Raw genomic sequence first — 15,183 nt, 5'->3', positions numbered from 1 at the left:
GTTTCCATGGATGGAGACTCTTGTTCCTCTATTGCGTTTCACTACTACAGTCAGTCGCAGAAGAATTTCTTTCTGAGAATTACAGAAACACACAATGTAAAAGGATAGTCCTTCTCCTAAGATGCAAGTTCCTGAAAGCATTTCAATATCCACTGCGACAAACTTGCAAAAGGCCTTTTTAACACTGGTCTTGGATAAGCAACAATTTATGTCAAGTAAGTCATGATTATAGTATGTTCACTGAACTGTATACATTTTAGCAAGAAAACACGTAGGTGAGGATTTTCTAGGTTAACAGGGGATGCGTTTGTTGCTATTTTCATGGCTCTGTGTGTGTGTGTGTGTGTGTGTGTGATATTCAATATAGTGGAACTTCCAGCTGTGTTTTGATCAACTGTTATGTGTGTTTGAGATTTTTTTGGTGAGTGAGAAAGAATATATAATATGCAAAAAACTTTTCATTCTTTATTATTAAATACCACCCAAGCATCCTGAGAGCATCAATCACTGGAAACCTAAACTCGAGTCTACAAATCCTAAGTGGGATTATATGTGAACATATTTTCTCACTGAAACTGCATAGTCCGGCATATTGAATTGTAGCAGAATGCAATAAACAAGCCTAATTACTTTCACACAAGAAAGTCTATATCAATCTTTTCTTGATGACCTATTTTCAGTGAGTTTTCTCCAGTAGTGCAATCACCCAAACGAATTTCCAGCAGACTATGTACGAGAGTCTCAAAGCCTCACATTAAACAAGCCAGCACTCCCCATGTATTTATAAGGGAAAACTTGCTGCTTGGAGGCACACTTTCTCTGCCAGTATTGAGAGAAGACCTAATCTGTTTCACGGTTAAAGAGTTTATATGCCATTACCATTAGTAGAGAGACTATTTGGCTAAATATTTTCTTATCTTTACTTACCTGAATGCCATTGAATCTAATACAGCTTAATCTCTCATCATGTTTGTAAAAATTAAGATTTCTTTTGTAATTGACAGATGTTGTAGGATTTTAATTTAAAAATGTGGAGGAGGAGACGGAGGAAGACGAGGAGGAGGAGCTCCCTTGAGAAGGTTAAAAAGCTCCCACCAAATAGGCAACTAGTGTACTTTCTTATGGGTATTTTATCATTTTGGGGGAGTGGAGGAGTTGGTATAAAATTTTGAAGAAATTATTGAGGAACTAAGAAGCATCTTGTGTTTTCTGGATTCTTCTGCCAAGAATACTAAGCAGCTAAGAAGTAATGAAAGGTTAGGAAGAAAGTAAGTTGGAGACATAGGCAAGTGAGAAGCATTATGGGATACTCTCTTGTTGATGGATGATGCCCAGATTGTGCTATATCTTAAAGGATTTAAGGGCAACATGTACTAGCCATTCTTGGCTAATTAAAAGTGATTTCATTCCTTGTGCTTCTTTCCAAGAATCTATTTTCCAGACAGCAATGACATCTATATCCAAAATTCTTGCCTCATTTTTATAGACTTTTAGGCAAGAATCACATTCATATCAACTCACTCTGAAATTTTAGCAGCAAAAGTTTACCTTTGTGATAAAATAGCAGCTGCCACCACCAAAAATTAACCCTCAAATTGGGAAAGACTTAATTACAGAAGTTATGTGACATTTTCTTAGCAATAGGTTGAACAAAACATACAAGAAAAGCGTTCTAACATCCACACTTTGCTTATATATTTTGCTACTTACACTATTATTTTGAATGAGGTATGGTAGAATATTGAGAACTAAATGCATTTCAGACTAGAGATGCAAAACCCAACCAACTTCTATATTCAAGCTTCTCTTTGAATAATATGAAATGACTAATACTGGCTTATCTTTTTGTTTCTGTATATAGCAAAAAGTGGGGGGGGGAAACAAAAGAGGTTTAAATTATGGGATGAAACAGTAAATGTTACACATTCCAAAGGAGGAAGTGCTGCTCATATGCTCATAGACAGTTTTTAAACGAATTCACATCTTTATTTTGTCTCTCCTTTGTATGACTTTCTACAGACTTAAAAAATCTGATTCATACAATCTAACACTTATTTCATTATTCTCTATTCTGGTATGTTCCCACCAGGGTTCATTTTATATCTGTAACCGGATGAACTCCTCAAAGAGAAAGCTGTTAAAGTCGAAGCACAGCGTTAAGCACAGAGTAACTGCTCAATAAAGATCTGGTGAAATGAGTTCCATTGATCTAAAGTGGACTCAACCCCTCTGGAGAGCGAGAGCACTGTACTCAGGGCATGGGAAGAAACACACTTTTTTCCTTTCTTTATGTTGGAGGCAGGAAAAAGTCAGCTTCAAAATACCCAGGATAATTCCTACCATTTAACTTAACAATTTTCCCAAAGGATATAATCCTTTAATGTTCAAAATAAAGCAATGTCAGTTTTGAGAAGCAGAAAAAAATACACATATATCCTTATTTATTTATCATATGCATATATACATATAAATATATTTATATATGAAATGCTTATATAAATATATATTATATATATGCATTGCACACGTCATTTCCCCACTCTGGAGGCCATCAAAGGAAAATTTACCATAACCAAATATTACTTAGGAATAATCCAATCAACCATGCTTCGTAAACACAAGCCTTGCATCCAACTCTTATACAGCTATATTTCTTCATTACACAGGGAAAAATATGCTTACATTTCGATCCTTGACAAAGCTGCCACTTTATCCCTCTCCTAAACGGAATGATTCATTAGTTTACCACTTCACGTATCCTTAATGTATCCTAAGAGACATACAGTAGATAGCAAAATCCTATAGTACTTTTCATGAATTAGAAGAAAAAAAATTGCTAAAATCAATTTAAAACCAAGTTCTGGGAAGCCTATTCTATGGATTATTCTCCATAGCACTGCTTTTATGTAAAACACAAGTTGCAAGCAATTTACAAAGATATCACTTTATGCAATATGAATATGATAGCCTTCAAGCAATCTGAAATCGTGGATGTGAAGAAAGCCTATTTATTGTCAGACAACTGACTGAAATGTCACAATAGTGCCTGTGCCCATTTTAAAAAGGAAATTTATATTTACAAATGTACTTACAAATCTTGTATTTACAAGAATTTTAAAGGTGAATGAAGTAAATAGTTTTGATTAGACTTGATAAAATTAGCCTGACACTACAAATATACCCTAATTCTTCTCATCCTTTCCAAAAGAAAAAAGTTTTTGGGACTATGATCTCTACTAAAATAGATAAAAATACATCATTTTAAGCAGCACCATTTCTTCTTATTGCTTCTCAAGGCACTGAGTGAATCAGTTCAGAGGAAATGTCTAGCTTCAATTCCTTTGTCCTGTGGTGACAAATCTGGAGTTCTACTATTCAGTGAATGTGCAGTTCCCAAGCTACTATCCTCTATTTCTCTCTCTTCTTCCCTTCCCATTATCAACTTCTCTAGTTTGTATGTATTGCTGCCTCTACTTCCCCTCCCTGAATATCTTTTTGACTCTGTGGTCCTTTCTACATCTTCACCTTTCCACAGAGGACACTCCCTTGAGGACCACCAAGGACTCGCTCACCAGAGAATGGCACCAAGTCCTAGCAATTAGACCAATTATACTTATATCAAATGGGGTAACATATTTGAAAGTACCTGTTAAACATTAAAGTATTATATAAGGAGGATGGTATTATCATACCTCCAAATGATCTATCAAATTTCCACTTTGGCTACCACAGGATAACAGTCTTTGAACTGAGCTTCCTGATTCCCAGTCTTACTCTGCTCCAATCCACCCTATATTCTGATACTTGAGTTATCATCCTAAAACAAAGAGATCTACTTAAGCCATTTCACTGCTCAAAATCCTTCCATAGTTCCCTGTTATATGCTGGATAAACTTCAAACTCCAAACCTTTCAATTAGCCATTGGAAATCCTACCTACTATTGGAGACTTTTCAACTACTACACATCCCTCCCAATTTTTTCTTCCCTCCAAAGACCACATTCTCATTTCCATTCCATCTTTCTGTGTGTGCCATCCTTTTTGTCACTAATGCCATTCGCCCCCACGGTGACCCCCAAAGCCCTACTCATTCACCCCGCAGGATCTACATCCAACCCCATCTCCTCCTAGAAACCTTGCCAGAGGTGAATTTAGCCTACACTCTCATACAACTCACACTTTCATATTCTGCAAACTCTGCCATATATGAGAGCTACTTATGTATGGATCTTTCTCTCTTGCAAAGGCTTAGCAGATCACTACAGGAATATTCTCTCTAGGGAAATATTTATCACAAAGAAGAGGCTCAAAAAAGATTCACAGAATTGATTTGTGCTTGTGTCCTCACCATTAATGACTAAGAATATTAAAATAGTTGTTTGGACCATCCAAAAAAATTCTTCAGTAACTTTTAAATGGAGCTATTAGTGCTTTTCAAATACAGTAAAAATAAATAGCGTAGTCCTGATAAACAATGTAAATGTTATTTTAAACACACACACAGATAAATTGCTGAAATGAAAAAAATTTAGCTAAATCATATCTATTACATAACAGAAAACAACTCTGACTCTAACAAATTATGCATGGAGAAAGAAAATAAACAAGACAAAGAAACAGCAAGAATATCTATCATTGACAAAACAAAAGATATCATGTGCTATGTCCTGACAAATGCACTTGGAATCCTATCTCAGAGGCTAGTTCAGTTATCCTCCCACTTGCTGATTGACTTGAATCTTTGGACCAACTCCAAGACTGTCTGGCCTCCTGAAGTTCCTCTGGCTTGCAAAGACTATGAGGTCAACCACTATAGTCCATACTCCTCCTTCTAGGGTTACTCTGAAACTAAAACTGCCTTAAGAGGAGGAGAGAGAGATGGGAAGTTTTCCAGGGCCTTTGTCCTGTGGCACTAGCTTTGTTTTAGGATAGCGTGAAACTTGCCAATATCTCTACCTTAAGAAAAATGAACCAAGATTAGTAGTATCACAAGGTTGACCTAGATCCGTGGTTTTAAACCTTGGCTGTTCTCTGCAATCAACAGGGAAATTTTAAGAAAATAATCACGTCTGGGCCCCACACCCACACATGTACTTGATCCGAGGTGGGGCCCAGACGTCAATATGTTTTCAAAGTTCCACAGGTGTATAGTCAGCTTGGGTTGCTATAATAAAATACCTCAGACTGGGTGGCTTAAAAAACAGAAATTTCTATCTTACAATCCTGGAGGTTGAGAATTCCAAGATCAAGGAGCTGGTAGATTTGGTTCCTGGAGAGAGCTCTCTTCCCGGCTTACAGACGGCTGCCTTCTCACTGTGTCCTCACATGGTAGAGAGAAGAGGCTCTCTGGTGTCTCTTCCTCCTCTTATAAGGACACTAATCCCATCATGGGGACTCCACTCTCATGACCTCATCTAAACCCAATTACCTCCCAAAGGCCCACCTCCAAATACCATCATGTTGGGGGTTAGGTCTTCAACACGGGAACGTGGTGGGGACACAAACATTCAGTCCATAACAGCAGATAACTCCAAAGTGCAGCCAGGATTGAGAACCACTGACCTGGTTCAATGGTTATCAACCCTTTTTTGCCCTGAAATAAACATGACAATGATATCGTATGTGTGATACGCTTCTCCAGGGAGACCACGATTCTGCATAGTTCTGTATACCAGGTGAGATTCCACGCTTACGTATCCTATTCAAGAAAACGTGTCAAAGGCAAGAGGGTGAAAATGTCATTACAGAAATAACTTTTAATCTGACGACAATGTGATTGAGAACCAGGAGAAAAGCTAGAAAGTTCAGGGCCAGCCCAGTGGCACAGCAGTTAAGTTTGCATGTTCTGCTTCAGCGGCCTTGGGTTCGCTGGTGTGGACGTGGCACCGCTTGTCAAGCCATGCTGCGGCGGGTGTCCCACATATGAAGTAGCAGAAGATGGGCAGGGATGGTAGCTCAGGGCCAGTCTTCCTCAGCAAAAAAGAGAAGGATTGGTGGCGGATATTAGCTCAGGGCTAATCTTCCTCAAAAAAAAAAAAAAGCTAGAAAGTTCCTCATAGCTGGGCAGCATTTTGTTATTCTAAGCACACAATTAGGACTCTGGTGGGGACCATGATCTCCGCTTTAAAAGAGGTCATTTTAAACAGCAACATTTTCTTTTATTCCCATGCAAGGTACTGAGTGAATCACTTCAGAGAAATGGTGTAATATTCTAGACTCATCTTTAGGTAAATATGTTAGAACTTTAGGATTCAAGAAATAAGCAGTCCAGTGAGGGCAGTGAAAGAACAGAAAAATTATGGAGTAAATTCTAATGGAGAAGGCAGAGAAAAAGAAGAATAGAATGACTCTCCAAGAATGGAAAGGTACCTGTAGTCATTGTTATGAATATTTTAACAGAAAATCCTTCTTTCCTACTAATTAATAAATTATTCCAAATACATGAAGACTATACTTACAAGGAAATGTGTAAAAAATTTATCTCTTATCAATGTGTACATAAATTGATGTATGCTTACTGAATGAGACCAGAAAGCTCACATTAACCAGGACCCTGAATAATTGAATTTACTTTAATATCTCTGTGCAAATATCAGAAACAACAAAAAAAAGACAACCTGCCCATTTTAACACATTAGAATTTTTAGGCAGAAAGAAATGTTAACCCATACTTCTAAAATTATGCTAATTACTAAGCTCCCTAAATTATATTAACACAGTAAAAATATTTTTAAATAATGGTATCAAATAGCTTCAATCTCCTCCCTATCAAACTCTTCATCAAGATACTGAGTGATGCTGAGTTTTTTTAATCTTAAATTTGTGCTTAAAGGAAGTGAAGGCAAAGAGGAAATAGCAACAAAAAAAAGAACGGAAGAAAGAAAGGGTAGTGAGTGAAAAGAAAATAAAGCAAAGATCCTAATAGAAGGGCAAGTCTTTCTTTTTGTTTTTAACTCCTGTGAGGATTTCTAACTCATTCCATGCCTTGTTCCATTTGAATTCAACTCAATTCAAATCTTTGCTGAACATCTGCTACATTCAGGGCTAAGGCAGGTGAAGTACGTCATCTCTGGAATTAATGATCAAACTACAGACAAATTCCAAAGGCATGCATATCCACATAACGTAACTGTACTTTCTGTCATTTACCTGGTTACCAGAACTACTTTGGGCCACTACCTCTTATGGTCAATTTGACTAGAGGGGACTTAGTCCAATATGATGGCTTTTGACTGACTAAAAAATACAGTCTTCATGGGTTCAAGATGCTTCATTCCTCATTACTGACACCCTTATCCCCACTGCCCTCTCTCCCTAAGAGGTGAACATACACATACACATACACACACACACACACACACACACACACACTGACTTGATGCCCCGCCCCCTGCAACATATCCAAGCTTCATTGGTGCCAACTCATCTAGAATTAAATGTCACTCAAAATTGCTCCTGCCACTACACATGCCTTATCAATCATGGGGGCTTTATTTTTCCCATACAGATAGTGTCTGCATCTAGGTGATGCTTATGTGCATTTCCAGGAGAATCAAAAAAAGTGAAGTTCTGGTGCCAGAAGTGGCATTAAAGATGGATGGGTCAAGGTGAATGCTGATCTAACTCTCCAACTGGGATTAGCATCGAAAGAACGAAAGGTCAGAGGAAACTGGCTGATCTCAATAGCAAAAAGCTACTGCTGTCTAAGAAGCTCCACAGTACTCTCTCCCTATGACCTTATGCATTAAAGATTTATTCAACTCCTACTATAGGTACTAAATCTAAGAATGCTAAGTTGAAGGATGAATGAAATAGTCTTCGCCCTCAAGGAGCTAGTCTAGTGGGGGAGACAGATACATTGCAAAACAATACAGTGAATGCTAGAACAAATTATGGAACGTGTGCTGTGGGACCAGAGCACTCTCTCCTGAACTAGCAGCTAAGCTTTCCCATTCAACCTTAGTTTATAAAAGCCACAAAGTGGCCAATAAACTTTCTTCATCTATTGCTCCTGTGACTAAGGCCGCCAGAATGTGTCTGTGATTTTCATACAGCTGACACAACATAGGCCAAAAATAGCCTAAATAACGTCAACACTTCAAATAATTTTCATGACTTTAGAAGTCTTTGTAGTTGACAACTTCTCATAGGTGCTATCCATTGATACTTGATCAGCTTTTTTTGATTCTAAGACAGCGTTGTTCAACAGACTTTCTGCAGTGATAGAAATGTTCTATATCTGCACTGCCCCATGTGCTGACCACACAGGCCTAGGGGCTATCGTATTGGACAGCACAGTTCTTAAATACGTGTTTTAGGACTGCGCAATATGATCGAATCATTTTTCCATTAATGCCTATACAGTACATTATACACGTCTCTGAAGAATTACAAACACAGTTAAAAACTGCCTTCCTTTTGTAACCTGAAGTTGCTGCTACGGATGACTCCTAATAAGACATTAAAAGTTAAAGCACAGTCAAAACATCCGTGTATCTTGTTTAAATTGACTCTGACTTTTCCCACTGGCCTTCCTGATGAAGTAAGAGACACTCTAAAACATTTGAAAGTTAAGATATTTAACACACTAAGAGATATTTGGAAAAGACTCTTATTCTCAACTAGTTCTAAACAAAGAAAGTATCTTAAAAATGAGATTTAAAGAGGTTTTCAACATGGGAATTGAATCAGATCAGCTGGATTGTAGGCATCATGAGTATCAGGACTCTGTATATTTACACACTGCTTAATTATTAGTGCCTGGTAGATGTCATGCACTTAGTACACATGTAGTTAAAATCGTAGGGATGAGAATGTTCCATATCTGGATTACAGTGGTTGTTACATGACCATATGCACTTGTCAAAACTTTCAAGATGGCGCATTAGAAAAGGTAAATTACGCCTTAATTAAAATTTTTTTTTTTTACTTCTTGAAAAAAGTAATATGGGAGCACATAGGGAAAATCATGAACGGACATCCTCAAGAACGCAAAGGGGAATCTGAAATGTAGCATCACACGTCATATGAAGCAAGCTGGTAAATTCCAAACAGCAAACTGATCTCCTAGAAATGAAAGGAGAAAAAGGCTCATGGTTGGGAGTCAGAGGAACATACAGATTGAGAAAGGCTGTGTGATGTTAGGTAAGTCATTTGACTTCTCTGTGCCTCTGTTTCCTCAGCTGTAAAATGCGAAAAATGAAAACACCTACCTCAAATGGTTTCGGGGAGAGTGATACAAGAAAATGTACATAAAATGTCCAGCAGTAAATATGCACCAGCAAACACTGAGTAGATGGTAAATGGAAATGAAATACAAGCTCATCTTCTTAATCAAGCCCCTCCTTTGAGGTCCTCAAATGAGGCGGGGGAAGGGGGTTCCATTTCCATACTATAGTCTGAACAGTTGGCAAATGAGTGGTCAAGCAAAGCTACCAAGTTAGACATACCTCAAATCTCTCTGGGGTAAGAAGAATGGGGAAATGTAGCTCACGCTTCCAGAAAAACCTGAATTTTTGCCAGAAGCAAAATTCCCACAACATAAAGTTTTAAGCAGGCTCCCAAATAGCTAGTGCAGACATGTGAGCATAAATGAATTCATCAATGAAATGATTTATCTTGGCAAACAGCCCTGAGTGGAAGCAACCATCATCTACATAAAAAGGAGAGAGATGAAATTAAAAAACTGGTACTCTGCAAATCAAAAGTAAGTAATTTTCCTGAATGGAAACAATTTATTACTGGGGGGGGGGGGGAGTAAGCAAGAATATTTTCTATTCCTGGTTACAATTGGTTTTCAGAGGATAAACAGACCAAGCTGAGAGTCACAACATATTGGATCCCACCAATTCCATACTCAGGGTAAATTAAGCAATTAATTCTCGCAGAGGAATTGGGTAAAACTTGTGCCTAATGTGGCCCTTAAAGCAGTAAGACAGGACTTAAAAGTTCAGAATCTGATTTATTACATATTTAACAATAATATTTAACCATTTGAATTTAGCGTTCCTTGCAGGGCTATAACTCACTCAATTCAAAGATCTTGAATTCTCATTAGTTGAAAGAAACCACTCCTTAAAAGCTCTTAAAACACCTACCTCTCCCGTATGACTCACAGTTAAGCCTCCTTACAGGAAAGCCATGCAGTTTTCCCCATTACCTGTTCAGTGGGTCAAGACTAAATAATAACTAGAGTTGTGCAGTCATTACGTTAGCTCTCCACCTAGTACAAAACCACTCAATTATTTAGAGAAGGTCTGAGTTCACTTAGGGAATTATTTTGGACTCATCTTTAATTTCTGCCTCTCTGAATAAGAATCTCCATGTTGTGTTACTCACGTGATTTAAAAAAAAAATATTAAGTAGGTATCAGAAATCAAGTCCACAATAAGAATTTGTTAATAATCCAGAAAGTTTGGTAACATTTAAACGTCAAAATAGCTCAGTAGTTGTCAAAGTGTGGACGTGGACCAGCAGCATCAGCACATCCTGGCAACTGGTTAGACATGGAGATTCTCAGGCCCCACCCCAGACCTACTGGGAGAATCAGAAACTCTTCGGGGTGGGCCCCACAATCTGTGTTTTGACAGGTCCTCCAGGTGATTCTGATGCACACTAAAATTTGCGAAGTGAAGTGTGATTTAGCTACTTCTGGAAAAACAGTTGAGGCCAGAGGTCAATCTTGATAGAATTATCCAGAGGGATGAACTCACAGATGTATTTAACACTCCCCCCCTCCAAAACAACAAACATGATGCTCCTCTTTACTCCCTAGTGATCCCCAGTAGTAATTTGGCAAGAAAGGGTTGGTTTCAGTTCAAATAATCTAATGAGAATTTTTCTGGTTGGAGAGTTCCTTGAAAGAAGCAATTGGTCTATATGTGCAATTCAACACACCGAGACATTTTGGACAGAGAAAGTGATAAGGTCATTGAGACATTCTTAACTGCTAAAAAGGAACACCTTAGTGAATTCTACAACTTGTTCCTGGATAATGGTAAGAATGGCAGCCTAACATTCAAATTGTATCCGAACTGTCATCCTGCACAGCAAGTCTCAGTTGACAGACCTTTCCTGAGTTCTATTACACATGCTAGGCTACTTCGCTGGCTCCAAGGACACTGCAGATGAGTAATAAACACATCCACAGATACTACAGCAGATGTTGAGGAAAAAGTCATTGAAGTGGAGGCTGAATTTTTCATTTGTAGATAATGTGCCTGTTTTTCAAACCGTGCTACCTGGAGATCAAGACATTCATCCCATTTGAGGTTGCCTGGCCCCTAGGTCAGCCTGAAGGCAACAATGTTAAACTGACAAGGGACAACAAAAGTAGCCACCTGCCAGTCTCAAACAAATACAACACATTTTGAGTTCTAATACAGGCTTACATTCAATATTATCACATAAACTTTTGATATTCTTCAACAATCTAATTCTTTACAGTTAAATTTTACCTCATCAAAGTATTAAAGAAAATGTCTAATAAACTGAAATCTATATAACCAAAAACAACAACCTAAAAATAACGCTTTATTGAGAAAAAGACTTTGCAAAATGTTGTATATTGGAATGGAATATCACTCAGCCACAAAAAGGAATTGGGTACTAATCCAAGCTACAACATGGATGAATTTTGAAAACATTATGCTAAGTGAATGAAGCCAGACACCAAAGACCACATATTGTGATGATTCTATTTATATAAAATGCTCAGAATAGGCAAATCTATAGCAGAAGAAAGTAGATGAGCGGTTGGTTGCCAGGCCTGAGGTCAGAGAGAGTGAGGAACCACTGTCCATGGGGTTTCTTGCTGGGGTGGTTCAAATGTTCTGTAATTAGATGGTAGTGATGGTTCCACAACTTTGTGAATATACTAAAAACCACTGCCTTGTACACTTTAAAAAGATGAATTGTAAGCCACGCGAATTGTCTCTCAGTTAAAGAAATTCACAACACACTCAGGGCAGGTGACTTGCATGGCGTACAAAGCAATATTCTCTGGTTTCTTTCCATACCACAGTGAAATTTACCTCAAATGATAATCTAAGTACCAAGAGGATCTGGCTTTGTTGTTAAAACAGATTGATAATGGAAATGTAAATTCAACAGGTGTGTATTTGATGATCACAGCACTTTCAAAAGACGTCTTCCCTCTCCAGAAGCAAATGTATGGTTTTAGAGAAAACCAGGACCAGATTCCCCCGCAAGTCTGAAACGTAAACGTGTATATCACATCACCCCTGAGGATTTTCATAAAGCCTTTTGGCATTTAAATTATGTCCATGTATCTGGGGGGCTATTGGCAATTATTACCATATTTGCAATGCAATTCTCATTAGCTAAAACATGAAAATGATTTCTCTTTCTAAAGGTTACTGTGAGCACCATCTATTGGATGAAAATGTAGGTTAATATCTACTTTATTATGAACAATCTAAAATAAAAAAATTGGGATCCTCCAACTGAAAAAAGTAAAATACGTGTACTCACAAACTAAGGTATATTTTCTAACTTTTAGGTTAATGCCTCCAAACCAATTATACTCCATCGTAGTAGAACATCTTCAAGAAGGAAAAAAGACATTTCCTGATTAAAATGCAAAATCCAGTCTTAACAGTTCTTCTAGAAAATGACTAGAACACTTGAATCTGCTTGGCAGATAAATATTCTAACTGGCTATTTCAGAAAGCAATTTCAGTAGTAAATGTGTAACCTGGAAGGTGGTGGATGACAGATGAATCCATGAATACATCTATCAACCTACAGGTCCTCTCTGACTTTGGTGGCAATGGCAGAACTTGATAGAAATTTTAATTGAAACTTTTTTTTTGAAGTGACTGCCCAGACTTGAAAGTGACTAAATTAAAAGTACTGGAAAACACTGAAAAGTCAGGTTGGTACTTGTTCCTGTTACCACCTTTCGGGCGCGCTCTGGCGTGTGTGTGTGTGTGTGTGTGTGTGTGTGTGCGTGCGTGTATTAAATTCGCATCCGGCAAGTGTATTTTTCATCCAAATCCATCCTATCTGTAGCAAGAACTTAACCGCAAAACCGCGATACACTACGTAGCCCCGCACCAAGGTTGTATTTATCTCATGTGTATCTAAAAGGCTCTTTTCACACTTTGCAAAAGAGGAGGGCGAAGAGCTGTGAGGGCAGGGACGGCGACAGGCAGACCTGTCTCCTGGCGGCCGCAGCACGCATCCCCGCCGGCAGATGGAAGGTGGCGGAGGCGCGAGGTGGGGAGGGGGCGCATTCTCCCACGCTGCTGACACGAGTCGCGCGGCCGCCCACACCGTGGGATGCCCAGTCCACGGTCCCTTTTTCCTCCTTGCTAGATGGCGGCGGTAGTAAGTACCGAATGTGCTGAAATCTCCCCACCCGTGTCCAAAACGATCCCGGAGATAGCCCCACCGAGGTCTTCTCACTCACCCAGGCGGCAAACACAGAGGAGCTGAATACAAGCGAGGAAGCGCTTTAGGATTCGCATCTCCAGACGGTCCGGGGCCCCCCACGGCGCGGCTCCTCAGCTTCTCGGGATGAAGAGGGAGGGGGCGCGAAGGAAATGTTTTCTCCTCCAGTGTACAGATCGGTGTGAGATTGTGTGTGTGCGTGTGCGAGAGAGAGAGAGAGAGAGAGAGAGGAATAATCGAGTGAAGGACGCGTGGGGCTCGCGGGAGGGAGCCGCTAGCCGAGGCGCATGCCGGCGGGCGGGCGGGCGGAGGCGGTCTCGCTGGGCGGCCGCGGCCGCGTCTGAGCGCTCGGAGCGCAGCGGCGCCTGTGTGCCGGGAGCGCGCTCCGGCCGGGCTGTGCGCGCCGCGGCGGCGGGGGCGGGGTCGGGGGCGCAGCCGCGGGGAGCGTGCGGCTCGCCCGGGGTCGCGCGCGGGGGGCGGAGGGGCGCGGCTGTCGCTCAGGGTCCGGGTCCCAGTGTAGCGATTCACTTAGCGCCACCCCTCCCCCCGGCCCCTGCCACGGGCTTCGCAGCCCTGGAGTTAGTGGAACGCGCTGCGGTTTAGAATCTTCGCGGAGAAAATGTCTCTTCATTAAAACTCCTTCAGCCCTTTGGAAGAGGAGAGGAGGCCAGACTCCCATTGTCCCGCACAGCCAGTGATTGACCTCTGGGGTAACCCCTGGAAATGTTTTTCATTTTATTGTTGTCCTCCCTGCAGATGCTAAGTAGGTCCAATCAGAAAGTGGGTGGGGACCCTGGGCAGACTGATTCCCTTCTCCTTTCTCTTTCCATTTTCCAAATCACCAAAGTAGTTCCGACCCCATTAGCTCTAGGGCAGTTGACTGCAAATAATCTCCAGCCCTGATTGTGACCAGTCAGACCCTGCCCCTTGCCCAGACTCCAATCAAACTGTCCTGCTGTGCACAGCTGCTTGGAGGCACTTTCAACTCTGCTATGGTCCTCCCGGACGGGACTACCCAAGCGCCTCCTCGCACAGGGTCGCGCGGGAAGGTTTTTTAATTGCTTGACTGAAAGATATACAAAAGAAATACAATACATGCCTCAGAGCTGGAAATGTACGTGCTTGTTTCTATGGCGGTCTCCTAACTAGACTGTGAGAACCTTGATGGCAGGGAGTTTGCCTTATTTGTTGTTATAACCCAGCTCCTAGCACAGAGGCAAAAACAGTTAGTAGGTGTTCCCTAAACGTTTGAGAACTAATTTGAAGCCTAAATGAAAAGATAAGGCAGCTGGTGGTGTCCTCCGTCAGCCTCTCTGCACTGAGCCTTAAAAAGTCATGAGCTTGTCAAAGATTTTCATTTATATGTCCTTTAGCTATATGTACATTTTTGTACTTATATGAGATCCAATTTGGAGCCTTCCAGGAGTCCACTCTAAGGCACAGAAAGTCAAGTTCTGGAATTATCCCTTGTCTTCCTAGCAACCATTTGATGTAGGTTATCTGTACAGTGTGTACTCCTGTGTCGTGTTCTTGTCTCAAAAATAGTACTTTAGCTTTAAATTTTTAAAGAAAGCTTATTGCATAGAAAATTGCTTTCTGAATGTATTTCGACTGTTACTCCCTGCTCTCACTAATATCCACAGCCTCTGAACACAAGGTTAAATGTGCAGAGCTAATGACATGATTTGCTATTTCTTCTGGAATTGATTGTAGTTGTGTAATAACAAATTTCAAATCTATCTAGAATGTTTATTCAGGAATACGTATAAA

At 40.1% G+C, this 15,183-nt stretch overlaps 1 protein-coding gene across 2 annotated transcripts in view; it reads right to left on the bottom strand.

The window, feature by feature from the left end:
* Nucleotides 1-13,622, bottom strand: part of PTPRZ1 (protein tyrosine phosphatase receptor type Z1) — a 176,651-nt gene extending 163,029 nt beyond the window's left edge. For both annotated transcript variants that reach the window (XM_046669354.1, XM_046669355.1), the window contains exon 1: nucleotides 13,433-13,622. In XM_046669354.1, the coding sequence (XP_046525310.1) occupies nucleotides 13,433-13,490 (58 nt within the window). In that variant the 5' untranslated portion in view covers nucleotides 13,491-13,622. The remainder of the gene's footprint in view (nucleotides 1-13,432) is intronic.
* Between the last annotated feature and the right edge of the window lie 1,561 nt (nucleotides 13,623-15,183).

This window comes from Equus quagga, chromosome 8, assembly GCF_021613505.1.
Source record: "Equus quagga isolate Etosha38 chromosome 8, UCLA_HA_Equagga_1.0, whole genome shotgun sequence".
Classification (NCBI taxonomy): domain Eukaryota; kingdom Metazoa; phylum Chordata; class Mammalia; order Perissodactyla; family Equidae; genus Equus; species Equus quagga.
Note: the sequence above shows the minus strand (reverse complement) of the source record. Positions and strands in the feature narration are given on the sequence as shown.